The 25687-nt window shown below is 38.1% G+C and overlaps 2 protein-coding genes across 18 annotated transcripts in view; both read left to right on the top strand.

Moving 5' to 3' along the window:
* Positions 1 to 1805: 1805 nt before the first annotated feature.
* ZNF345 (zinc finger protein 345) lies at positions 1806 to 25105 on the top strand. Of its 4 annotated transcripts, none has more exons than XM_070557576.1 (4): positions 1806 to 1890; positions 3319 to 3393; positions 22234 to 22294; positions 22662 to 25105. In XM_070557576.1, the coding sequence occupies exon 4, from the start codon at positions 22742 to 22744 to the stop codon at positions 24116 to 24118; it is 1377 nt and encodes a 458-aa protein (XP_070413677.1). In that variant the 5' UTR covers positions 1806 to 1890; positions 3319 to 3393; positions 22234 to 22294; positions 22662 to 22741; the 3' UTR covers positions 24119 to 25105. The 4 variants fall into 4 exon arrangements, with proteins under 4 accessions (XP_070413677.1, XP_070413676.1, XP_070413675.1 ...); XM_070557575.1 differs by lacking the exon at positions 1806 to 1890 and adding an exon at positions 2364 to 2450 and having other exon boundaries at positions 22248 to 22294; XM_070557577.1 differs by lacking the exon at positions 1806 to 1890 and adding an exon at positions 2619 to 2658.
* Positions 1840 to 25687, top strand: part of LOC103558432 (zinc finger protein 383-like) — a 54389-nt gene continuing 30541 nt past the window's right edge. For 2 of the 14 annotated variants that reach the window (XM_070557533.1, XM_070557538.1), the window contains exons 1-2: positions 1840 to 1890; positions 3319 to 3393. In XM_070557533.1, coding sequence (XP_070413634.1) covers positions 3361 to 3393 — 33 coding nt within the window. In that variant the 5' untranslated portion in view covers positions 1840 to 1890; positions 3319 to 3360. The other 12 variants (XR_546714.2, XR_011522235.1, XR_011522236.1 and 9 more) reach the window with 12 other exon arrangements.

Raw genomic sequence — 25687 nt, forward strand, 5'->3', positions numbered from 1 at the left:
GGGTCGGCCTAAGTTCCTCTCTTTCTCTCATTTTCCACATCAAATCCATTACCCAATCCTTTCAGCTCTATCTTCAAAATTCATCTAGAATCCAACTACTTCTCACCACTCCCACTGCGAAAAAAAACTTGAAGAAAAATGCATAGAGTGTGTAAGTTCAGTGTAACTCCAGACAAGTGAAGAAATAGTATATTGTTGATGTCTCAAGAAGAAATGCCTACCCTATGTGATCATTTCTGATCCCCAGCCCCCAGCTGAGCACTATCCCGACTGTTAAGGTAATAATATCTTGGCGTATCAGTTGTTATCTATCCACACTAAAGGCTTTGCAGAAGGAAGAGCAAGTCACCATCATCTCTTACCTGGATTATTCCCACAGCCCATTAGCTAGTTTCCCTCCTCCCTTCTTTGTCTCCCTACACCCTACTCTCTACTCAGCACCCTGAGTGAGCTCTTTTAAATGTACGGTAGATCATGTCACTCCTCTGTTCAAAACCCACGGTTGCTTTCACATCTCACTGAGAAGAATAACCAAACTTCTTGCAGTGCTCTCCAAGGCCTTCCATAACCTGTCCCTTCATTAGCTCTTTCACCTCATCTACTACTCTCCACTGTGTCACACTGGCCTACTTGCTGCTCCTTGAACACTTGCTCCTTGGGAATGTCCGAAGCCTGCATCTCAAAGCTGAATCTACTAGCCATGTAAAGTTTCTAAATATTTCAGAAATTGAAAAGAGACAGCCCTTTCAAAAGTTGGATTATACAGAGAAGCTATCCATACCAAATGTGGCTATGTTGCTGTAGTTCTCCAGTTCTCACGGCCGTCTACAGCTTCCTCTGATCATCTTTTCATTGTGGCTGATGCTCCTAACTGAACAGTCACATCTTCGAATGTTTACCCCACCGATGCCTCCCAAAGAACAGAGAAGAGAAAATGTCCAGGGGGGAAGATTGTAGACATAACCCAAAATAGGCACCCCCATCACAAAATATACTCTGTTTAAAAAAGTCACACTGATTTGGTATTCTATTCCAGAACAAATGTTTGGAATCTGAAGTGTTTATATAAAAATGCTATGTTATTTATTATATCAATTATGTAGCTTTTTCCCCTTAAAATGGAAGTTCCAGGAAGACATGCCTTTATTATCACAATCTGAAGAGGAAATGAGGTTTAGAGGATTCCGATTCCTCCACAATTTCAGCCATCCATGCAGTGACTCACATTCAGGTGTTCACACGCCTACTCATATACATACACACAGATCCACACGCAATCTTTCCCCACACGTGCACACACACAATTACTCCAACCACTCACGCCTACAGTATGACCTTCCATCCTCACGAAGCCACACATAATCTTGATCCTACCTCTCTCTCACACTCATCAATTTTACCCTCATGCAGTTTCCCTTTCACTCAAGCACCCCTCAAACCTAGTCACATGCGCAATCTCGCCACGGTCTCACACATTCGAGCCTTCCTTTGCGCATTCATATCACGACCGGGCTTGCTTGCGGATTCCTCCCCTTCAAACTTCCCGGGCTGGTTCCGTCCCAGATGCTCAGGTCTCCGACTCAGGTTCGTTCTTCTGGCTCCCCGACACGCTCCGCAGCAGCCTGCCTCAAGAGCATCTGCGCGCTCCCAGGGCAAAGCGGAATTCCGAACAACCTCTTAGGCACTTAACTGCGGCCAGGTCCCGCCTCAATGGCTAGAGGACACAGCTTACCTTGGCCAGGTCCATCGGGCTCCTGCGAAGTCCTGGACTCCATTTCCCAGAAGACCATGGGGTCCAGTATGTTGCAGAGGGAGCGGCCAAATCTTGAAAGAGCCGCGCTCTGAGGCTGGGCTGCGTCGAAATAAAATTGCACTGGACAGGTTACACAGGTAAGGAAGACTTTATTAAAGACTATGGCAGAAGGGAAGAGAGGTTGAACTCAAATTGGTATATAACAGTTTCTGGGGATAGATGAAGGAGTCAGTGGATGGAAAATTTCTAAGAGGAACTTGGTTTAGTATCAAAAGTGAGGGGATTCTTGCTGAACTAGGGTCAGCAGGTCAAGGACGAGATCTAATCAAGAAGAGGACTCAAAGGAGCCTGACTAAAGTTTACTCAAGGGAGTCCTTGTCAGCCGAGACTCCCGGAAGCCTCTGGTGCGCGGCTCAGCTGGAGGACGCAGTTTTGGCCAGGTCCAGGCACGGTGCCTCTGGGGGGGACTCGGGATGACCAGGAGATAGCTTTTTAGCAGCCTGTCGCTTTCTGGACTACATCTCCCAGAAGCCTTTAGGCCTAGTGCTCCCTCCCGCGAGAACTACGCCGTCTCCCGAGGAGGGGGCGGGATCTCCTGGCTGGTTGGGGCAGACGGCCTGAGGGCGCCCTGGGAGCTGTCTGTTCTGCTTGTCCCAGTTGGAGCGGAGCGGTGCTGACCAGACCGGAGGGGGCGTAGGTGAGGTGGCCCGGAGCCCGGGGTTGGGGCTGGGCGTGTCTGGAACCTTCGGCCTGTACGGCGTGTGTGTGGGAGCCGGCTGAGAAGGGGAGGTGGTGAGGAGTGCGTGTGCCTGATTGTGACGGCGAGCGTCTGTGTCGGTGTGGCTGAGCCCGGAGCTGTGAGGGCGGGAAGGAGGAGGGCTTGATTTGCGGTTATGGTTGTGCAGGTGCGATTCAGGTTTAATTGTGTGACCGGGTGTGGCAACTCTGCGAATGTGGGATTCCTTGACCGCGGTTGGTAAAACTCTTGGTGTGTGTGTGTTTATGACCATTGCTGAACCGTGGCTGTGGGGCTTGGGGTGCCTTAACTGTGAGATTTGTGACTGTTTCCCCGTGGGGGGTGTATGTGTGTATTTGTGATATTGTTGGTGTAGGGTGCATGTGAATTGGTTGTTGTCACAGTGTCCCCATGATGTGTGGCACTGGGAATGTGAGTGTGTGGGGTGCCTGTGACCCTGCGGTTGTGACTGTGTCTGTCCCCGTGGTGTGTATGCGTGTGTGGCCGTGTGCGGCCCAGAGTGTTTAGCTTTGGGGTGCCCGTGTCCCCGTGGGGTGAGTGAATTTGTGTGCCTGTGTGTCTGTATAGCACTGTAGGTGTGGGGCGCCTTTGTCTGTGCCTTTGTGACTCCAGCGTTCTGCTCCCAGGAGACCTCTGTGAGCTCAGGGACAGATTCTGCCCACAGCTGCCGTGACCCTGCTCTTGTCTGTGATGCTGGTGCTGAGCAGGATCCCTCGCCTTGTCTGACCTGCGTGTGGGTGGTGGGCTGTAGGCGGACCTGCGCCGCCAGAAGAGCCTAGTGATTCCTGACTCCTTTCTCCTTCCCTAGCTCTGCTCTGCTTGCACAGAAGCTTCCAGAGTGGAATAAAGAATGGCTGTTGAACATCCACAAGGCACCTGCAAGGTAGCTTGTTGTTGCCCCTTGTTTCCTGAAATCCCCTTTTCTTTGTCAGGACCTGACTTGCTTTCTTTCTCTTGAAAATTCTAGCCCATCAGGTGACCTGATCCCTGGAATTTCCCCTTTGAGAAAATGTGATTGGCTCCAACCCCTCCCCCGCTCCACCTGATTGTCTCTTACTAATTTGTGAAATGGTTTAATTTTTCCTTATGTTGTCTTTTTTTAAAAAAAGTTTCTTTCTGATAATAAAAGTAAAACATTATTTTAAGTAATTTCAAAAGTACAGCAATCCCCAATGAAGAAAATGTAAATTCCCGGTTAAAACCAACGTTTTTTGATGTTTTCTTCCCAGTGTGTTTTATGTATGTATATAAAATATGATTTTTTAAAATTGAATTCATTCTGCAGTTACCTTTTTATGGCCTACATTTTCACATAAAACTATATATAAGTATTTTCCCCTGCAATTTACTATTTGAAACATTTTTAGAGGTGCATATTTATTTGAATGCCTGTGGCTTATTTTTTTTTTCCTTTCAAATTAGATATAGAAGTGGCATATAACGCCCATTTGTGTAGTTTAACACATAATTATAAAGACCCATATAAAAATACCCAGGTCAAAAAATAGAATACAGCCGTCTCCAGAGAAGTCCTGATGTACGCCTCCACAGTCACAAACAATCGTGCTCCTCTGGTGATAACCACTGTGATCATCTCTTTGCCTTTTATTAGAACTTTAGTACCTCTGTGTGAATTCCAAAGCCATATAGGTTTATTTTTTGTCTGTTTTCTATCTTTGTATGAATAGACATTCTTTTGCGTCTTCTTTTTTTTCATAAAAATTGTTTGTGAGCTTCAGTCATGTTTTACATAACTACAGTTCATTTTTTTCCTTGCTTTATGTATATACTATCTCATTCTATGATAATATCATAATTTACTACTTATCCGTTCTCCTTTTCTGGACATTGGACTTGCTTCCAATTTTTGGCTGTTACAACAATGTGACTGAACATTTTTGCACATGTTTTGGTACACGTGCTTGCATTTCTTTAGTATATATAGTAAAATTGTGATTAAATTGCTGAGGACTAGGGTTTGTACATCTTCAGTTTTTCTAGACAATGCCAAACTGTTCCCTAAAGATACCGTGCGTTATCTACTTGTACAAGCAGTTTACAGAGGTTCCTTTTGCTCCACATCCATGCCACCCCTTGGCATTATCATACTTCTTAATTTTTGCAAATTTGGTAGATGTCTAATGTTATCACATTTCATTGATTTTTTTTCATTATCAATGAAATCGAATACCAATTCTTGCCCACCTTGATGTCTTCTTTTGTAAAATGCTTGTTCAAATATTTTGCCAATTTTTAATCAGGTGGTTTTTCTGTAACTGATTGACGGTTGATATATGTATGTTGATATATGTATGTGTATATATCTTCTACATATTAGTCTATTGTCAGTTACACGTGTGACAGGTATTTTCTTTTGCTCTGACTTGGTTTTTCACTCCGTGGTGCCCTTTGATGGATAGAGGTCCTGAATTTCAATGAAATCTTTTTCGATGGTTAGTGCTTCTCTTCTAAAAGCTTTCTGGTTTTTGGCTTTAGCATTTAGATCTTTACACTACCTGGAATTGATTTCTGTAGGTTAGGGATTCAATTTCATCTTATCCCGCATGTGGTTATCCACTTGGTCCTGTATCATGTATTGAAAAGTTCATCTAATCTTCACTGATCTGCAGCACCATGATAGTCAAAAATCAAGTGTGTATATGTCTACATCTGTTTCTGGACTCAGTATTCCATTCCATTGCTGTGTTTGTCTCTCCTTGCAGCAATCCTTTGCTGTCTTATTTAGTGTGACTTTATAATATTTGGAACAAGTCCTCTTATCTTCTCGTTCCTCAAGAGTGTCTTAGCTGTTTGTGTTCCTTTGCATTTCCATATAAATTTTTGAAATGGCTTGATTCCATGCAAACATCTTTTGGGATTTTGATTGAATTCCATTGTGTCTATAATTATGTGAGTAGAAATTTGGGGAATCTCCCAATAACATGAACCTCTCAATTGATTTAGGTTTTCTTAATGTTTCTCAACAAGGTCTTCTCTCCTGTAAATAGTCCTAGGCAAATAGGAATCATTTAATCTATTGTATTATATTTCCCTTTTGCATTGACTGCCAGGAATCTGAGCGCTTCAGATAATGATCAAAGTAATAATTTTAGCCTAGGTTTTTGATATTGAGTACCTATGACCTTTGTGTACGATTTAAAATTTTTTTTCTTATCTTTAGCCTTCTCCAATACATTTTTGGAAGTGGGGGATATAAAAATGAGATAGAGACTTAGATACAGATGTAGATATTTATTGTCTAATATTTTTATTATAATAACGTTCTGGTCCAATGAAGTCTGTTTTGTGTGGCATCTTTTACTGTTCTCCCCATATTGTATTTCTTTTTTAACTGCCCTTTCCTCTTCTCCCTCCACCCCGCCCCACCCCACTGTCCTCTGTCAGGTATCTTCTGCCTCTACATCTTTGCCGTCTTTTCTCATTAATCCTTTAGTTTAAATATTGGCTTCTTCAGAAAAAAAGTCATCTCTCAATTATACCTACACTAGTCTTTCCGTAACATGGTCTAACAAACATGGCATCTAGTATCAGATGTGGTTTTTTATCTCAGCTACACCTGTGAGCTGTTTAACCTGAAAATTAGAGGTTCTCATTTCCAACGTTGTTGAGAATGAACTAAGATATGTCTAGAACACCTGGTACACATCAGAAGTTCAATATTACCTCCCTTTCTCCTTTACCTCTCATTCTTGGGACCTCTATATCAATTACAGGATAAAGCACTTAACTAAAGCCCTTTTGGTGGTTTCTAAACGATCTTTTTTCCTTTTAATTGAAGTATAATCTACATATAAAATAATATTAATTTCAGGTGTACAGCATAATGATTCGATATTTGTATATATTGTGAAATGATCCCCATAAGTCTAGTTAGCATTTGTCACCATAGATAGTTATAAAAAATTTTTTCTTGTGATGAAGACTTAAGATTTACTCTTTTAGCAACTTTCAAATATGCAATACAGTAATATTAACTATAGTCACCGTGCTGTACATCCCATCCCCGTGACTTATTTATTTTATAGCTGGAAGTTTATACCTTTTGACCCCCTTCACCCATTTCACCCACCTCCCAGCCCCTGCCTCTGGCAACCACCCATCTGTTCTCTATATCTATGAGCTTGGTTTTTGTTTGTTTGTCTTTTTGAATTGCACATGTAAGTGAGATCACAGGGGTATTCGCTTTTATGTCTTACTTATTTTACTTAGCATAATGCCTTCATGGTCCATCCACGTTGTCAGAAATGGCAAGGTTTCATTCCTTTTCATGGCTGCATAGTATTCCATTGTATATATACAGTCACGTGAGTCGCTTAACAAGGGGAATGCCTTCCGAGAGATGTGTTGGTATGTGATTTCGTCATTGTGTGAACATCATAGAGTATACTCACACAAACCTAGGTAGTATAGCCTACTATACACCAGGCTATATGGTACTAATCTCGTGGGACCACTGTTATGTATGTGGTCCATTATTGATAGAAACGTCATTATGTGGCACATGACTGTATTCTACATCTTTATCCATTTGTCCATCGATGGTCACTTAGGTTGTTTCCATATCCTGGCTATTGTAAATAATGCTGCAATGAATGTAGAAGTGCGCATATCTTTTTGAATTAGTGTTTTTGTCTTTGGATAAATACCCAGAAGTGGTATTGCTGGATCATGTGGTAGTTTTATTTTTAATTTTTTGAGGAAGCTCCATACTATTTTCCATAGCGACTGTACCAGTTTACATTCCCACCAACAGTGCACAAGGGTTCCCTTTTCTCCACATCTTTGCCAACGCTTGTTATTTCTTGTCTTTGATAATAGCTGTTCTAACAGGTGTGAGGTGATATCTCCTTGTATTTTGTTTTATTTTGTTTTGGGGGAGGTAGATTCGCTCTGAGCTAACATCCATTGCCAATCTTCCTCTTTTTTGCTTGAGGAAGAATAGCCCTGAGCTAACATTTGTGCCAGTCTTCCTCTACTTTATATGTGGGTTGCCACCACCGCGTGGCTGATGAGTGGTGTAGGTCCACACCCGGGGTCTGAACCCATGAACCTGGGCTGCTGAAGTGGAGCACACCACACTTAACCACTCTGCCACGTGGCCAGCCTCTCATTGTGGTTTTGATTTGCATTTCTCTGATGATTAGTGATGTTGAGCGTCATTTCATGTACCTGTTGGCCATCTGTATGTCTTCTTTGGAGAAATGTCTGTTCAGATCTTTGCCCATTTTGAAATGAGATTGTTTGTTTTTTTGCTATTGAGTTTATGAGTTCTTTATATATTTTGGATATTAATCCCTTATCAGATATATGATTTGCAAGTATTCTCTCCCATTCAGTAGGTTGCCTTTTCATTTTGTTGATGGTTTCCTTGACTGTGCAGAAGCTTTTTAGTTTGATGTAGTCCCACTTGCTAATTTTTGCTTTTGTTGCCTTTGCTTTTGGAATCATATCCAAAAAATTATCACCAAGACCAATGTCAGGGAGCTTACAGCCTGTGTTTTCTTCTAGGAGTTTTATGGTTTTGGATCTTACATTCAAGTCCTTAATCCATTTTGAATTAATTTTTGTATATGGTGTGAGATAGTAGTCTAGTTTCTTTCTTTTGCATGTGGCTGTCCAGTTTTCCCAGCAGCATTTATTGAAGAGACTATCCTTTCCCCTTTGTATATTTTTGGTTCCTTTGTAATAAATTGATTGATCATGTATGCTTGGGTTTATTTCTGGGCTCTCTGTTCTGTTGCATTGATCTGTGTGTCTGTTTTTATGCCACTACCATAGTATTGTTTTGATTACTATAGCTTTGTAATATAGTTTGAAATCACGGAGTGTGATGTCTCCATCTGTGTTCTCCTAAGGATCTTATTGGCAAATTTTGCTCCCTAGCTGCATTGTAAATCCTCGAGAGTCAAGATTGTATATTTCAATTCTCTTATGTAGATAACTTTTCAATCTACCTTAATTTGTTTTGCTGTATATTGGGAGTCTAAATTCACTTTTTTTCTCATTTACTCAGTGTTATTCCAGTATCTTTTATTCAATAGTAACTTATTTCCTTTTCTATTACTTTGCATTTCCTACTTGGTATTATATTATTTAAATAGTTTGTATTATTTGTTTGAAATTTTTAAATTATGTCTCTGTGCTTGCACCTGTGCAAGATTTTTAGATTATTTCTTTTTAAAAATCTTTGAATACCTGATCAAATATGTCACATCTTTTCTGAAGATAGCTGCATTCTCTATTCCTTTCACTACAAAAGAATTCTTTATTACAAAAAATTTAGAAAATACAGAGAAGCACAAATAAAAAAGAAAGGTCATCTGTAATGCTATCGATTAAAGACAACTGCTGTCCAACTGTTAGAGCAAATACTTAGCATTCTTTTTTTTAATGTGATTCATACTGTGGCTACTGACCTACAACCCATCTTTGTCATGCCAAAATACCTTATGAAAAACTGTCAATGTTTGTACACGTTTATCTTTACCACGAGTTGTAACAGCCTGATAGTGTTACCATTTCACCAAGCCCCTTTTGTTGAATATGGTTTGCTTGCAGATTATTGCTGTTATAAACAATGAGCATATCCTTAGGCTGAATGCTAGTGTTTTCCTTATTTTATTTTGTTTTTAGTTAAATTATAATTAAATAAATAATTAATGAATATATTTTCTTATAAAAATAATTTATATGTTATAGAGGGGCTCAAGTCCCATGTGACCACAGTCCCCAATCCCAGGTCTCTACCCAAAGTACCCAAAGGTACCACTGTTATCAGCTAATTAGCTATCCTTTTAATTTTTACCCTCTGCATTTAAATTCATACTCATGTAAATGTGTATGTGGTACTGTTTTGTCGCTTAAAAGTATTTCTGTATAAAGAGGATTATAAGTGCATCCTGCAAAAATGTGGAAAGTAACTGCATTGTAGGGTTGATCCCGGGATCAAGTTGGTTCATAGAACAGGACCTGACATGTTCACTTAGTGTCAGTTAGTGGTCACTTGGTAGTTACTGTTACCATTTTGAAACTTGCTTTTTCATTCTGTGTGGAGAATTATTCATGTAAGTATAGAGCTGCCTCATTTTAATTGCTTCATGTAAGGCCATGTTTTGTAAAACTATGGTATGTTTAATCATTTTCTGGTTTTTAAACATTTGTATTTTATATAATTATCACTGTGGCAAATGATGCTCCAGTAAACATCTATGTATAGACCTTCTCTAAGGTATATAGTAAAAGTGAAATTATGGGGACAGTAGACTACACATATTTTAAACTTCGGTAAATGTTTCTAAGTTAACCTTCCCGGGGGCTTGTCACTTCATGGCACACCCACCTGTCTCTGACAGAACCTGTTTCTCTGCTGCCGGTTCAGTTACTCATGACTGCACAAGGTCAGAAAAGCACTTCCAACAAATAGGACCGAGGGTTAATTATTTCATTTAATTTAAGCTAGTTGTTCTTAACCTTGATTACTGAGATCTGTCTGGGTTGTAGCCTCAGCGATTCTGATTTATTTGGTCTGGGATATGGCCTGAGCATCATCATTTTTAAAAAGATCACCGGCTGATTCTAGTGTACTGCCACAGTTGAGAATTAATGACTGAAGCTCATAGAAAGTGACAAGAAAAACAGTAAGATGTAGTTGGTCTGGAGTTGGGTTCAAGCTTTAGAATTTTTTAAAAAGCTACCCAGTTGATTCTGATTGCAATCAGAGTTGAGAACCACTGGCTTAGGCAGATCATGATTCATTTTCTGGAGCTGAGTACCATAGCTATGGGAAAAACCAACATACTTGTAGCAAGGAGGTAGGTGAGCGATGATTCTGAGGAGGCATTCAATAGTATCTGCCTTACCAGTGCCCTTGCCAGCAGTTATTATGAATATATCAGTTTGGTCATTTTAGTGGTGTTTTGGGAGAAAACCTAAAGCATGTGGTATACACATATTTAATCAGCAGTCTTCATTTTTTTTTTTTTTAAAGATTTTATTTTTCCTTTTTCTCCCCAAAGCCCCCCAGTACATAGTTGTATATTCTTCGTTGTGGGTCCTTCTAGTTGTGGCATGTGGGACGCTGCCTCAGCGTGGTTTGATGAGCAGTGCCATGTCTGCACCCAGGATTCGAACCAACGAAACACTGGGCCGCCTGCAGCGGAGCGCGCGAACTTAACCACTCGGCCACGGGGCCAGCCCCAGCAGTCTTCATTTTTTTTCAAAAACGAGCTTTGAGTTTTGTGACTCTTACGTATTTTAAATCATTATGTACTGTTTTTAACTTCATTATTTCCTGCATTTCTCTGAGATCTTTTGTTGTAGTATTGAATTCAGATCAGTTTTACTTTCTTTTTTAAAGGAGTTTAATGTTATTAATTTTTCTTTTTTGGTGGCAATTTTTCTGTGTCCAAGTTTTTTATATGCATTGCTCTCCTTTTCACTTCATTTCTAGATATTTTTTCTATTTAGTTTCATATTTAACATGAGAGTTATTTAGGAATATGTCTTGTTTTGGGTAGCTTTAAAATTTTGATTAAATTTCAAACTTGCAGGAAAGTTACAGGAATAATATAAAGTGTTCTTGTGTACTCCTTACTCAGATTCACCAATTGTTTACATTTTTCCCCATTTGCATTATCATTCCTGTATGTACTTGGAGTTGTTCTCTGTATATGCATGCACGTGTGCACACACACACGTGCACACACAGAGGCGCACACAGTGACACACACAATACACACATTTATCTGAACCATTTAAGGATAAATTCTAGGTATTTGCTCCTCTACCCTTAAACACTTCAGTGTGTTATTTCCTAAGAACAAGATTTTTCTCTTCCATAACCACTGTACAGTTGTTAACATAAGAAATTTTAATAGTTATGCAATACTGTTATCTAACAGAGCATATTCAAAGTTTTTCACTCCTCCCAAGTGTTCTTTGTAGCAATTCACCGTACCTTTGCCCTTTCACCCCCACACACTGTCCAGGAGACAGTCTAGGATCACATATTGAATTTAATTATCCTTTTTAGTCTTCTTTAATCTAGAAGAGTTGCTCTCTCTTTCTCTGCTTCATGACCTTGACATTTTTGAAGAGGATTGGCCAGTTATTTTGTAGAATGTTCCTTAATTAGAGTTTGTCTTATGATTCCTCATACTTAGATTCAGATTGTGAATTCTCTGGCAGGAATACCACAAAAGTGATTTATCATTCTCAGTGCATCATATCAGGGGATACATGATGTTGACCCGTCCTGTATTTGGAGATGCTGACTTTGATAATTAGTTAAGGTGTTATATACTATGTTTCTTCTCTTTGTAAAGGTAATAATTGTCTTTTTTGTAATTAATAGATAATTTATGGAGACATACTTTGTGTAAATAACTTGTCACCAAATTTTCACCCCCTACTTTTAGCATCCATAGTTATTATTATCTGGATTCATTATTGCTGTGTTTTCAAAATGGTCAGGTTTTTTAAATCTCCATCATTTTGTATGTATTAATTAGTCGGCATTCTACTGTAAAGAAGAGCATTCTCTTCTCCCTCCCTTATTTGTTCCTTTGTATGTCAGTATGAATTCGTAGATTTTTACTGTACTCATAATGGGGTTATAATCTGTTACTGTTTATTTTGATACTCAAATTGTCCAAGATTTGGCCAATGAGAGCCTATTCAGGCTGGCTTCTATGTCCTTTTGACTTCGCCCATGATTTTTTGAGCATTTCCTTACTTTCTGGCACAAGAAGATGTTACAGGCTCATTTCTAGATACTGTCTTAGTTCCAGCCTGAAGTGAACTATTTCTCTAAAGAGCCTGGTTCCTTGCAATAAAGAATATGTAGAAATCAAGATCTGAGAGAGAGGACTACAGTGTTCATTCTAGTCTTGTTGCATGTTTGTATCTCTCTTCTACAATAGTTAAAAACCTGGTTCCCATTATCCTCATTATGTTTCCTAATTTGTTCAATTCTAGAATATACAAAAATAGTTATAGTGAATCAAACCTACTAAGTGGAGCGCAGTATTTTTTATAATTCTCTTTGTCTTTAGAATAAGGGTGCATAGTTAAAATACTGTGTTCAGATTTACTTGGATTCATTTTTTATCCCCTCCTTCAGTGTGGTTATGTTATTCATTTGGAATACATTTAGGTTCACTTGTTCTTGTTTGTATTCTGTTTAACTTTTTTATTATTGTTAATCCATTCTTGTTGATTTGATTGGATGAGTATGTAAAACGTTAACATGGGTCCAAAAGTTAAAACTGTACAAAAAGGTATAGAGAACGGTGTCACTCTGCTCCCACAGTGAATATGTTTTAGCGAATATCATGCACTGAACTGTGTTCCCCCAAAATTCATATGTTGAAACTCTAGCCCCCAGAACCTTAGAATGTGACTGTATTTGGAGATAGGGCTTTTACACAGATCATTAAATTAAAATGAGGCTCTTAGGGTGGACCCAAAACCAATCTGACTGGTAACCTTGTATGAGAGGAAATTTAGACACCCAGAAACACCAAGAATGCTCACACACACAGAGGAAAGCCCATGTGACGACACAGTGAGAAGGTGGCCATCTGCAAGCCAAGAAGAGAGGCCTCAGAAGAAACCAAACCTGCTGACACCTTGATCTTGGACTTCCTACCTCCAGAACTATGAGCAAATAAATTTCTGTTGTTTATACCACCCAGTCTGTGGTATTTTGTTATGGCAGCCCTAGCAAACTAGTAGTTAATTCCTCCTGCCTCGTAGTATGTACCTGTCCCCCTGGAACATGCTGAGATTAGACCCTCAGTATAGGTCTAGTGGCAACAGGCTGGTTCTGATGGGTCTTGAGGAGAATGAGGATGCCCTTTCAAGGTACTGTTCCAGGTGATGTTATCATAGATTTTCAATGAAAGGAAGGCTAGTCTCCCAGACACTGCATTGCAGGTTTCTTCTACTGGTAAGAGAGGCCTAAAGTGACTTGGGGGGTTCAAGATTGTCAGTTTCATCTGGGTCCCAACCAATTGTCTCAATTTCATATTTATGGATCTCATTCTTTACCAATCAATCCTCTAACTTTCACATGAAAAACATGGCAAAACTGTGAATTCATCTGTTATTGTAAGTCAGCAACCTGCACAATTTTGTGTTTGATTTTCAACAGTATCAGCCCTGTGAGAATTAATAGACCTGGTCTTGTTAATTTCTCTTTGTAAGTGCTCAAGTGAGCACAAATGAATACATCCCACACCACAGTCCTTGTAAGTCATCATTACTGCCATCATGTCAAGTACAGCAACTACATGGCTCCCAAGGCACATGCTTTAGTTGACACTTCATCACAATCAACCACAGCTTGATTAATTGTGATCCCACTGCATGCCGTGAATTTTTAGCATCCCAAATCCCACTGACAAGGAACTCTGCTCTGTAGTAAAGCCCAAAGGATTAGTAAACATTTAGAAAAGAATAGCAACAGAGATTTAAGGGGTGGCTAAAAGGCATGACCAAACTAATCCCCAAATCCCATCTTTACAGGCCTGTTTCCTGGGACCACTTCAGGTATCAATTGTGTTGCAGTTAGGATCCGATCAGGAGACGGAAAACACACAGTAATTTGAAGTGGGAAAGTTTAATATAAAGAATTATTAACCATAATGCGATTGGAGCAGCAAAGGATTGGCTAGTAAGAAGTGAAGAGAATGCTGAAGACTGTAGGAATAGCAGATATAAAGAGCAGCCACTACTCATAATGGTTGAGGTCGAGCGCCCGAGGAAGCCCAGGGCTGAGAGCCAGACCTTGTTGGAGAGGGTACAGTTGTGGCTCACTGAATGACAGAGTAGTTGCTGTGGCATGGGGCTGGGACTAAGGTGAGGCACTTAGGGTAGCCAGGGTGCAAATTTAAAGAAGCACTCACTCTCAGGTGTCAACTCTACACTTTCGTGACCATGAGAGTGAGTGCCTCAAATTTTGCACCTGGGGTGCCTCATTCTTAAGGGTGGTACAAGTGCAGGGTTGGCACCTGAGAGGGACTGCTTAAGTTTTGTGTCCCAGGTGCCTCATTTGCCTCACCAAGGTCCTGTCCCTGCCATGGTGCTGTGGCAGTGGAACTTGCTGGAAATCTGCCCCCTGGAATTTGTCAGAAATCTGTCCTCAAGGGTAGGATAAGGTGTTTTACCAGAAGCATTTGCAAAAAAAATTGCCAGAGGAAGCTGCCAGCTGACGGATGCTGCTGGCCACCTTTGACTTTAAGACACGGGCTGGAGAAGCTGCTTGCACTGCGAGAGCCTGGTGAAGCCACCCAGGTTGCAGGAGCTGAGCACTAGGGAAGCTGCGTGTGCTGCAGGAGGTGGACCTGGGTGCTGGAGGAGCCTGACGGGCAAGCACACCAGACCTGGGAGGGAGTACTTCCTCCTGCAGTGTCTTTCTGACATCCTCTACTGCCAAAGCTTAACCCTGTGCGGGCGAAGGAAAAGTGTTTAAATAGCCCAGATCCACTTTCACAGAGTAGGCAATAAATTGATAACTAGCATATAGCCTTCTACGAATTTTAATTTTGACTTATGTATGATATAAGATAGAGATATAATCCTTTTTTTATGCATGTCTGATTATTTTAGCACCTTTTATTTAAGAAGGATATTGCAGGTTCAGTTCCAGACCACTGTAATAAAGGGGATATCACAATAAAGCAAGTCACAAATTTTTTGGCTTCCCAGCGCATATAAAAGTTATGTTTACACTATACTATACTCTGTTAACTGTGCAGTAGCTTTTGTCTAAAAAATAATGTAGTGTAGATACCTTAATTAAAAAACCTTTATTCGTAAAAAAAGCTAAATATCACCTGAGCCTTCAGCAAGTTGTCATCTTTCCTGGTGGAGAGTCTTGTGAAAAGTACAGTATCTGCAAAGTGCAATAAAATGAGGTCTGCTTATATATAAACTAAATCATACTGTTTGTGTTCTTTTGTTAATTTTTGTTTAACTTTGTTTTTGAAACTAATTCATATTAGTTTTACGTTTAGATGTATCTTATTTATTTTCACTGCTGTATGCTATTTTATTTTGTGAACTGTATGACTATATCATAGTTTACTTTATCCAATATATATTTTTTGTGGATATTGGAATTTCCAGTTTTTTGCTCTTAATAAAAACTATTTCTATGAACAGTCTTGTATATGTTTTTCCTAGGAGTGGAATTGCTGAGTCATAGGGAATATGCGTATGAACCTGGATAGTGTCAAACTCTTTTAAAATGGTTGTATGAGTTTCTACTTCTAACAGTGTATTTCCCATTGTTCCACATCTTTGTCAACATTTGGAATCATCATACTTTTTATCTCTCTGATGTGTATATGGTGATATCTCATTATGGTTTTAATTTATAATATCTCAATTACTAATGAAACAGAACATCTTTTCATTTGAGTTTCCTTTTGACGTCTTTTTTTCAATTTTTATTTAGGTGAAATTCACGTAACATACAGTTAACCATTTTAGGTGTATATTTTTTAAGGTGTATAATTCAGTGGTATTTAGTGTCAATTCAGTGATATTTAACCTGTATTCACAACGTTGTGCATCCGTCAACTCTTTCTAGGTTTCAAAACTTTTTCTTCACCCCATAAAACACCTTGTACCCATTTCAAGCACAAAACTTTTAACTTCAATGAATTAAAATTTATGTATTTTTTTCTTTCTTTGCTCTGCTTTCAGTGTCAAATCTAAGAATTCATTGCCAGTTCCAAGGTCGTGAAGATTTTCAAATTCCTCTGTTTTCACAGAGTTGTTTTATGGTTTAGCTCTTATATTTAGGTTATTGATCCATTTTGAGTTAATTTTTTTATATCAAGTGAAACAGAGGGTCCAACTTCATTCTTTTGCATGTGTTTATCCAATTGTCCCAGCAACGTTTGTTGAAGAGACTTTTCTTTCCCCAGTGAATGGACTTGTCATCTTTGTCAAAAATCAGCTGGCCATAGATATTTGGGTTTGTTTGTGAATTCTCAGTTCTATTCCATTGGTCCATATATCTATCCTTATGCCAGTATCGCACTATTTTGATTATTGTAGCTTTTTGTTAGTAAGTTTTGAAATCAGGAGGCGAGTCCTCCTACTTTGTTTTTCTTTTTCAATATTGTTTTGGCTATTCAGGGCCCATTTCGTATGAATTTGAGGATTGACTTTCCATTTCTCCAAAAAGACTATTGAAATTTTGATAGAGATTGCATTGAATCTGTAGATGACTTTGGAGAATATTAATATCTTAACTATTAAGTCTTCCACTCCATGCACATGAGATGTTATTCTCTTTCAACCCCAACTGGTGTACTGCAGTTCAATTCTGGCACTAACCACCCAGAGTTAGTGTCACACTCCACTGGTGTTAGCTCACTAAGTTTATCTGCCCCTACTTCAGACCAACTGACTATAAATCTGGTTGGGGGGAAGGGGTTCCCATGACCACCCTCCCTTTCAGGTTTAATAATTTACTAGAATGACTCATAGAACTCAGGAAAGCACTATATTTACATTTAAATTTTTACTATAAACAATAAGGATACAAATCAGAAATAGCCAAATGAAGAGACACATAGAGCAAGATCTGGAAGGAACCCAGGCACAGAGGTTCTATGCCCTTTCCCTGTAGAATCAGGGTGCTTTACCTTTCTGCTGTCAATGTTTTCACCAACCAGGAAGCTCCACTGATCTTCAGTGTCCAGAATTTTTATTGGGTTTTCATTATGTAGGCATGATTGATTAATCACTGACCATATGATTAAACTCAATCTCCATCTCCACTCGCCTCTCCCAAAGGTTGAGCTGGCTCAGTCTTTCTGGTGACCAGGCCCAATGCTGAAGCTGCCTATGGAGCACCATGAGTCACCTCATTAGCATAAACTCAGGTGTGATTCAATAACAAAGACACTTCTATTGCTTGGGAAATTCCAAGGGTTTTAGAAACTGTTCTGGGAACCTGGTACAAAGACCAAATTCTTTATTATACAGTTGATACCTTCCCATTTATTTAGTGGTTCCTTTTCTCTTGAATCCTTTTGCTTTTTATTAATGATTTGAAAGAGATCTTTATATTTTGAATAGTTCTTTGGCAGGTAAATACTTTGTAAATATCGTCTCCTATTCTATGGCTTATTTCTTTACTCTTTATAATGACTTTTATTCATAACTGAGCTATGAATCATGTTGACATTGTTGTACTACTTTGTTTTCTGGTTAATTAATATTACCTTTTATTAAAAGGGAGGGTGATGCCTGGTTGTCCATATTATCTATCACTAATTCATACTCAGTTTTCCAGAAAATAAATCTTTGGGAAATCTGTCAGTTTCATGTGTTTAAAGGCATCCCTGCTACAGTCCTTTGTTTTCTCTGCCAACTGTGTTTGTACCACTATTATTCTAGAATTGGCCTTCTTTTTGAATTCTGTTCTCTTCTTCTATGTTGAGTTTTTATTTCTTGGACTCCATGCTTTCCTGTTTCTTGGTTTATTCCAAAAAAGCTCCAAATGTCAAAATTGGTTTTTGATAAAGGTGACATGTAACAAAGGATAAATGTGTTAAATTTGTGAGTTCTAACATGTCTGAAAAGAACTTTTTCAGCTAGTGTATTGATTCTTTGGCAGGGCACGGAATTCTACTTGAAATTATTTTCCCTCAGAATTTTGAAGTTATGACTTCTAACTTAGAATATTGTTGAGAACTCCAAAGCCGTTTTCAATCCTGGTCTTTGTTTATGCCCTGTTTTTACTCTTTGGAGCCTTTTAGAATCTTTTCTTTGTTCCCAGTGTCCTGGAACCTAATAGAAATAAAGTCTTTTTGTGACTCGTTTTTATTCGTTATGCTAGGCATCAGGCGAGCCCATTAAATGTTGAGATTCACGTGCTTCAGTAAGTTCTGGAAAATTTTCTTAAATGTTGCTTTCAAAAACAATCTGTAATTGTGTTCTTTGAAAGCTTTCCAACCTACAGAAAAATTGAAAGAATATTTTGGTGAACTCCATATAGCCATCACCTAAAATCACCAATTGTTAACATTTTGCCACATTTGCTTTATCTTTCTAAATATACACACACACACACACAAACAAATGTTTTCCCCTGAATCATTTGAAGGAAAGTTTGGGACATTCTGACATTTTAACTTTAATGCATTAAGTATGCAGCTCCTAAGTATAAGGACATTTTCCAAACAATAACAATGATGTATCAAATCTATGAAAATTAGCATTAACTCACTAATATCACTTCAAACATTTCATGTTCAGCTATCTCTACTGGTTCCCAAAATGTCTTTTTTTAGCTGACGTTATGTTTTTTTGTATATTTATTTGGTTGGTTGTTTGCTTGATCTAGGATCCAATCAAGATTCATGCATTATTTTGGTTGTTGGGTCTCTTTAGTCTCTTTTAATCTAGAACAGCTTCTCATTTTTTGTTTGTTTTATATGACATTGAACTTTTTGGAGAATCCAAAACAGTTGTCTTATAGAATATCTCACAACCTCCATTTGTCTGATGGGTTTCTAATGGAAATAGGAGGTTTAGATTCAGCTTAAGGATTTTTGGCAAGCATACTGTACTGTATAGGAGATATGGTGGTGTACCTCTTATTTCATTGCATTGGGAGGTGCAAATGTCAGGTTGTTCCAGTATTGATGATGCCAATTTATCACTTAAGGTTAAAGATGGTGAGTAATAAATCTTTCCATTATAAAGGTAACATGTTTTCCTTTATAAGTAGTAAATCCTAATCTGTGGAGTGATATTATGAGACCAAGCGAATATTCTGTTTTCCAACACCCATTCACTTTCTGTGAAGCCAGAAAGCCGTTGAGGGTACTTGCCTGACTCAATTATTAGATTGGTGATTTCAAAATGGTGGTTTTCAGATCCCGTCATTCCTTCTAGCACCCTGCCTGACACCTAGCAGATGCTTAGCACTCTTTAAAAAATGATCCCCCCTCATTAGATGTTGAGCTGCCTTGAATGACCTTCCAATTTTCTTTCCTATTTTCTATTTCCATATCTTTTTGTACTTTTTAAAGAAATTTATTTCATTTACCTTTTCACCCTTCTAATGATTTGTTTTTATTCCCACTTTATATTTTTATTTTCTAAGAATTATTTTTTGTCTCTTATTCCTTTCATGTTATCCTATTCTTCTGTCATGTGAAATAGCTTCTCATATTCCTCTGAGGATATTAATGGTGGCTTCTGGAATTTCCTTTGTTTTCCTATGTAGTTTCTCTTCTAAGTTCCTTTGGGTTTCGTTTGTTTAATTCCTCTACATTACAGACTTTCCTCAAATATGTGTTGAAATTTGCCAGTCTATATTTTAGAGTGGACACTGAGAAGCTGATGTAACTTTTTGTATGCCAACTGGTAGACTGTCTTAGGTATGTAGTGCCCGCATTTCTTAAGCTTTTGTGGGGTTCTGCAGCATATATCATCCTCTTCTGGGTTTTCCTTACTTTTGGGTTAGGTTTCATCTTTCTTTGGTTTGTTAAGTTAGTAATCATTTATTTTTATGCTTTCTAGCTTCAGAAGTTTGGTGGCTCCTATTTCCTCTTTAAATCTCTTTGACTTTGTAGTTTTCTTTGTTTTTTAAAAATCCATTTCATTCCTTTTAGTGAGATTTTAAAAAGGGCAGGAAAAATGTATGTGATCTACTTGTCCTGTTTGAGAGAAAGTATATCCTCTTTCTAGAGAAATCTTGGTTTTAGAAGTTTATTTTTAAGGATAATAAATTTTGAAACTAATTTATTATATTAGCCATTCAGTAAATATATTTTGATCTTTTTGCATGTGCCAGGGTTCAAGTTGATTAAAGTGACAGGCATTATCCTTGCCTTCCTGAATGTTTGCTCTATTCTAGCAGACTGACATTAAGCAAACATTCAAACAGATATGGAATTTGCAGTTGTAGGGGACAAATGTGTAATCACCCATTACCAAAACAAAATACAAGGAAAGGAAGAAAAAAAGAAAAGAAAAAAAGTATTTTGGGAAATCATGACAGGATGTGCATAATTAAGACTGAATATTCATAAAAAATCTTTATTAGAATATGCCATTTAGCAGAGACCTAAACAACCTAAACAATGGCCAGGAACTTGCAAGTCCAAGAGTGGGGTTAGTAGGGAAGGGGTATGGAAGAATATTTCAGGCAGATGAAACTATTGGGGAGGGGGAGTGTTATAAGTTAGTGTGTTTGAAGAACTGAGAAGGCCAGTATAGCTATAGCTTATTGTTGAGGGGAGAGAGGTACAGGTTGAAGAGGCAGGCAGGAGACAGATCACTGAGGAATTTTTAAGACCAAGTAAGGTGTGTGGGGTCTTATCCTAAGGACAGTGGGAAGCCATTGAAGCATTCTGAGCAGATCAGTGCCAGGCTGAATATCACTCTGGCTGCTGAGGGTGCAAAACTGGAAATGCAAGCAGCTAGATAAAATGCTGCTTTAATGTCCAAGTAAAAGGTAATTTTGACTTGGGTTATCTATTGACAGTGGAGATGGAAAGAACAATTTCAAGACATTTAGTCTTGGTCTAAACAAGCTTGCTGTATGAGTGTCATAGGAAGGGGATGGAGCTGAGATGTTTTCACCTTCTGGGGCTTGAGGTATTTGCTCAGGGTCTTAACTGATGTCTTTAAATCCCTTCTTTTCCCTGGTGTCTTTTATGGCATGTAAGTCTTCCAAAATAATAGCTACCAAACACTGTGCGGTTGCTTTATACAACTACATAAATACATTAAGTGTGATTTCAGAATCATTCAATAATCACCAGAGCTGAGGTTTAGAATATTTGTCTATCTGCTTCCTTCTTGTAATCTTCCAGTAGTATTTCATTACCTCCTATCTTCTCTTCCCATCTCTCTGACTTTTTCTTTTCTAAAGATTGGCACCTGAGCTAACATGTATTGCCAATCTTCTTTTTTTTTCTTCTTATTCTCCCCAAAGTCCCTTGGTACATAGTTATATATTCTGGTTGTGAGTGCCTCTGGTTGTGCTATGTGGGATGCCACCTCAGCATGGCTTGAGCAGTGCCATGTCCACACCCAGGATCCAAACCAGCAAAACCCTAAGCCACCAAAGCAGAGAGCGCAAACTTAACCACTCAGCCACAGGGCTGGCCCCGCTGACTTTTTTCTTTTTTGGTAAGGAAGATTCACCCTGAGCTAACATCTGTTGCCAATCTCCCTCTTTTTTTTTTTTTTTGCTTGAGGAAGATTAGCCTGAGCTAACATCTGTGCCAATCTTCCTCTGTTTTGTATGTGGGATGCCTTCCACAGCATGGCTGATGAGTGGAGTACATCTGTGCCCAGGATCCAAACCCACAAACCCAGCCTCTTGAAATGGAGCATGCAGAAGTTTAACCACTTGACCACGGGGCCAGCCCCTCTTTCTCTGTGACTTTAAACCTAGATTCTCAATTACTCTGCTGGAGCCTTTACTGATTCTCCTCTTTTGTTCTCTCAAGGTTATTCTCATAGACTTCCTAGGCAATTTTATCAAATGGCATAAGCAAACCACATTCTAACCACAGAAGAATCTTCCTTCTTCATTGCTCATCCCAGACTCATTCAGCACATTAATCTTTCATTGGGATACTGCTACATCTGAAGTAACTTTCTCTTCTAGCTCCTTCTGATTATATGCAATTTATGTTTGTTACTTGACCCTCTATCCTAGATTTTTCTTTCCAGATGTGGTTACTTAATGCTCCAAACGACCCTAAGAAACAAGTTAAACGGTAATTATCCTTATTTTTAAATGTATATGACACTAGATTTATCCTCAAACAAAATTCGCATGGGGCCTGGTATCTTTATGTTTATCAAGCTCACCATGTCTGTAAGAGATTTTTATCTAAATCACTATTTAGGAACAATTGACTTAATCTATTTTCTTAAATACCTCATTCACCTTCTGGTGTGACTTCTCATACTTTTTACTTTCCTTATCTATTTGTCAAATTGCCAATCATATTTGAGAACTGTATAAACCACTCACTTTTTATGAAAATTAGTGTCAGTTAAGTCTTTTCATATCTATTTTAAAAGTTTTATTTCTCCCAGAACCCAAAAAAAGTGAATGTTTGCTTTTATATTTTCTTTCAGACTGTGACTCAAGGTTGAGACCAAGAAATTATTTCTGAAAAAAGGATATTTATGGAATATAATCATCCTGATGGGAAATAATGGAAAGACTTATAAGAAACAGCATTGAGTATTCAAGTTTCAGAGGTGATTGGGAATGTAAAAGCCAGTTTGAGAGAAAGCAGGAATCTCAGGAAGGACATTTCAGTCAAATGATATTCACTCCTGAAGACATGCCCACTTTCAATACCCAGCTTCAGAGAATTCATACTGATGAGAAACTCCTTGAATGTAAGGAATGTGGGAAGGATTTTAGTTTTGTTTCGGTCCTTATACGACATCAGCGAATTCATACTGGTGAGAAACCTTATGAATGTAAAGAATGTGGCAAGGCTTTTGGTAGTGGTGCAAACCTTGCTTACCATCAGAGAATTCATACGGGTGAAAAACCTTATGAATGTAATGAATGTGGGAAGGCATTTGGTAGTGGCTCAAACCTTACTCACCATCAGAGAATTCATACTGGTGAGAAACCATATGAATGTAAGGAATGCGGGAAAGCATTTAGTTTTGGATCAGGCCTTATTCGACATCAGATAATTCACAGTGGTGAAAAGCCCTATGAATGTAAGGAATGTGGAAAGTCCTTTAGTTTTGAATCAGCCCTTACTCGGCATCACAGAATTCACACAGGTGAGAAACCTTATGAATGTAAGGATTGTGGGAAGGCCTTTGGCAGTGGTTCAAACCTTACTCAACATCGGAGGATTCATACTGGTGAGAAACCTTATGAATGTAAATCATGTGGAATGGCCTTTAGCAGTGGTTCAGCCCTTACTCGGCATCAGAGAATTCATACTGGTGAGAAACCATATATATGTAATGAATGTGGGAAGGCTTTTAGTTTTGGATCAGCCCTTACTCGACATCAAAGAATTCACACTGGTGAGAAACCTTATGTATGTAAGGAGTGTGGGAAGGCTTTTAATAGTGGCTCGGATCTCACTCAGCATCAGAGAATTCACACTGGTGAGAAACCCTATGAGTGTAAGGAATGTGAGAAAGCCTTTAGAAGTGGTTCAAAGCTTATTCAGCATCAAAGAATGCACACTGGTGAGAAACCCTATGAGTGTAAGGAATGTGGGAAGGCCTTTAGTAGTGGTTCAGACCTTACTCAACATCAGAGAATTCATACTGGTGAGAAACCCTATGAATGTAAGGAATGTGGGAAAGCTTTTGGTAGTGGCTCAAAACTTATTCAACATCAGCTAATTCACACTGGTGAAAAACCCTATGAATGTAAAGAATGTGGAAAGTCTTTTAGTAGTGGCTCAGCTCTTAATCGGCACCAGAGAATACATACTGGTGAGAAACCATATGAATGTAAGAAGTGTGGGAAGACTTTTGGGAGGGGTTCAGAGATTCAGCAACATAAGAAAAATTATAGTGGTAAGATCTGTGAGTTGGAAACTCTATAGGTAAGAATTATGTGGTTAAGGAAAGACACACAACATATAAGAAAACTCACACTAGTGAGAGTCCCTACAAATGTAATTAAGGTACAAATACCTTACTTAGGCTTTACCACTTAGTCTGAGAGAGTTTATACAGGAAAAAAAATCATCCTGAATAAAATAAATATGTAACATTCTTTATCTATATTCATTCCTTCGTTACTTTTGGAAAATTCATACTTGTGAATATTAAAAATTGAAAAACCTTTTATTGTATTTTGCATTTATTTTAAATATTGAAAAATTCATGTGGGAGCTAACCCTGCTACTTTTTTTTTTTTAATGTTCTTGACTTTTTGTGGATTATACAGAATTACTAATCCATCTCAAAATTATTTTAAATTATTTATTGAGGGTCTAGTTTATCCTTTTTCTCCCTCCTCCGTTTCTCATCCTAACACCATTTATTCACTAACCATATTTATTTTTGTATTGTTCTTTTATTGCCTGTTTGATAGTAAGTTATATTTTTATACATATAAAACTTGGATAGCAGGTCAGTCTTTGTTTTTTAAATTTGCATATCTGTTTCACCCTGCTTGTGTTAAGTTACTGTTACTTTTAAGTATTCTTTAATATCTTGTGGATCTGTACCTTTTGTTTTGGAAGATTGTTTTATTTTCCTTTTATAAAGTTTATACTTTTTGCAAAAACAATTTTCTTCTATAAAAATGTAGATATGAAAAAAAAAACTCCAGGTATAGTTATTTGTAATATTACCAGTCATAGACAATCACTGTCAAATTTTTGGAGCAAACACATTAGGATTATATATCATTGTTTTTGAAAGAAAGTGTGATTATGCTATACAAAAATCAGCCTTTAATAGTCTTTGTCTGTAAATATGTTATTAGTATTTTATTGGCTTGAAAGTATTCATATGTCTTTATCAAACCCCTATTTTGTCAAATATCAAGAATTTTTCCACTATAAAGAGTTACTTTAATGGCCCCTTTTGAATGTCTGCTTTATTTATTGTCATTTCAGAGACAATTTGTGGATTTCTTCTGCTTTGGAGGATTTATACATTATAGATAAAGCTGTGCTTCCCTTTGAACAACATCCCTTACCTCAGTTATTTCCCCAATGTTAACCAACTGACTTATTCTTTCAGATCCTTTTATATGCACACATAATGTATTTATGGTAATACAGGCATAATTAGTGTACTTCAGAAGCTTGTTATGTGCATTCTATAATTGTGCCTATCACATAATAAATACTTGGTCAGTATTAGTCATCATCATTGTTTTTATCTTCTTAATCTTTGTTATTTATAGAAAAAAGTTTTAATCACAGTCCATACCTAACTCAACATAAAGATATCATAATGAAAAAAAGACATTCATGTAAATGAATATAGGAAATGTTTGATCAATATTCATTCTTTATTGAATAAGGGATAATTCATCTTGAAGAAAAATATGAGACTGTAAAGTGTAAGAGGGCAAAATGCATCTTAAAATTCATACCTAGATGAAAGTAAAAATGTGGTAGCTCCTTCATGAAAATCTGAATACTGAAGAATTGTGT

The sequence above is a fragment of the Equus przewalskii genome, chromosome 9 (genome assembly GCF_037783145.1).
Source record: "Equus przewalskii isolate Varuska chromosome 9, EquPr2, whole genome shotgun sequence".
In the NCBI taxonomy this organism is placed as follows: Eukaryota; Metazoa; Chordata; class Mammalia; order Perissodactyla; family Equidae; genus Equus; species Equus przewalskii.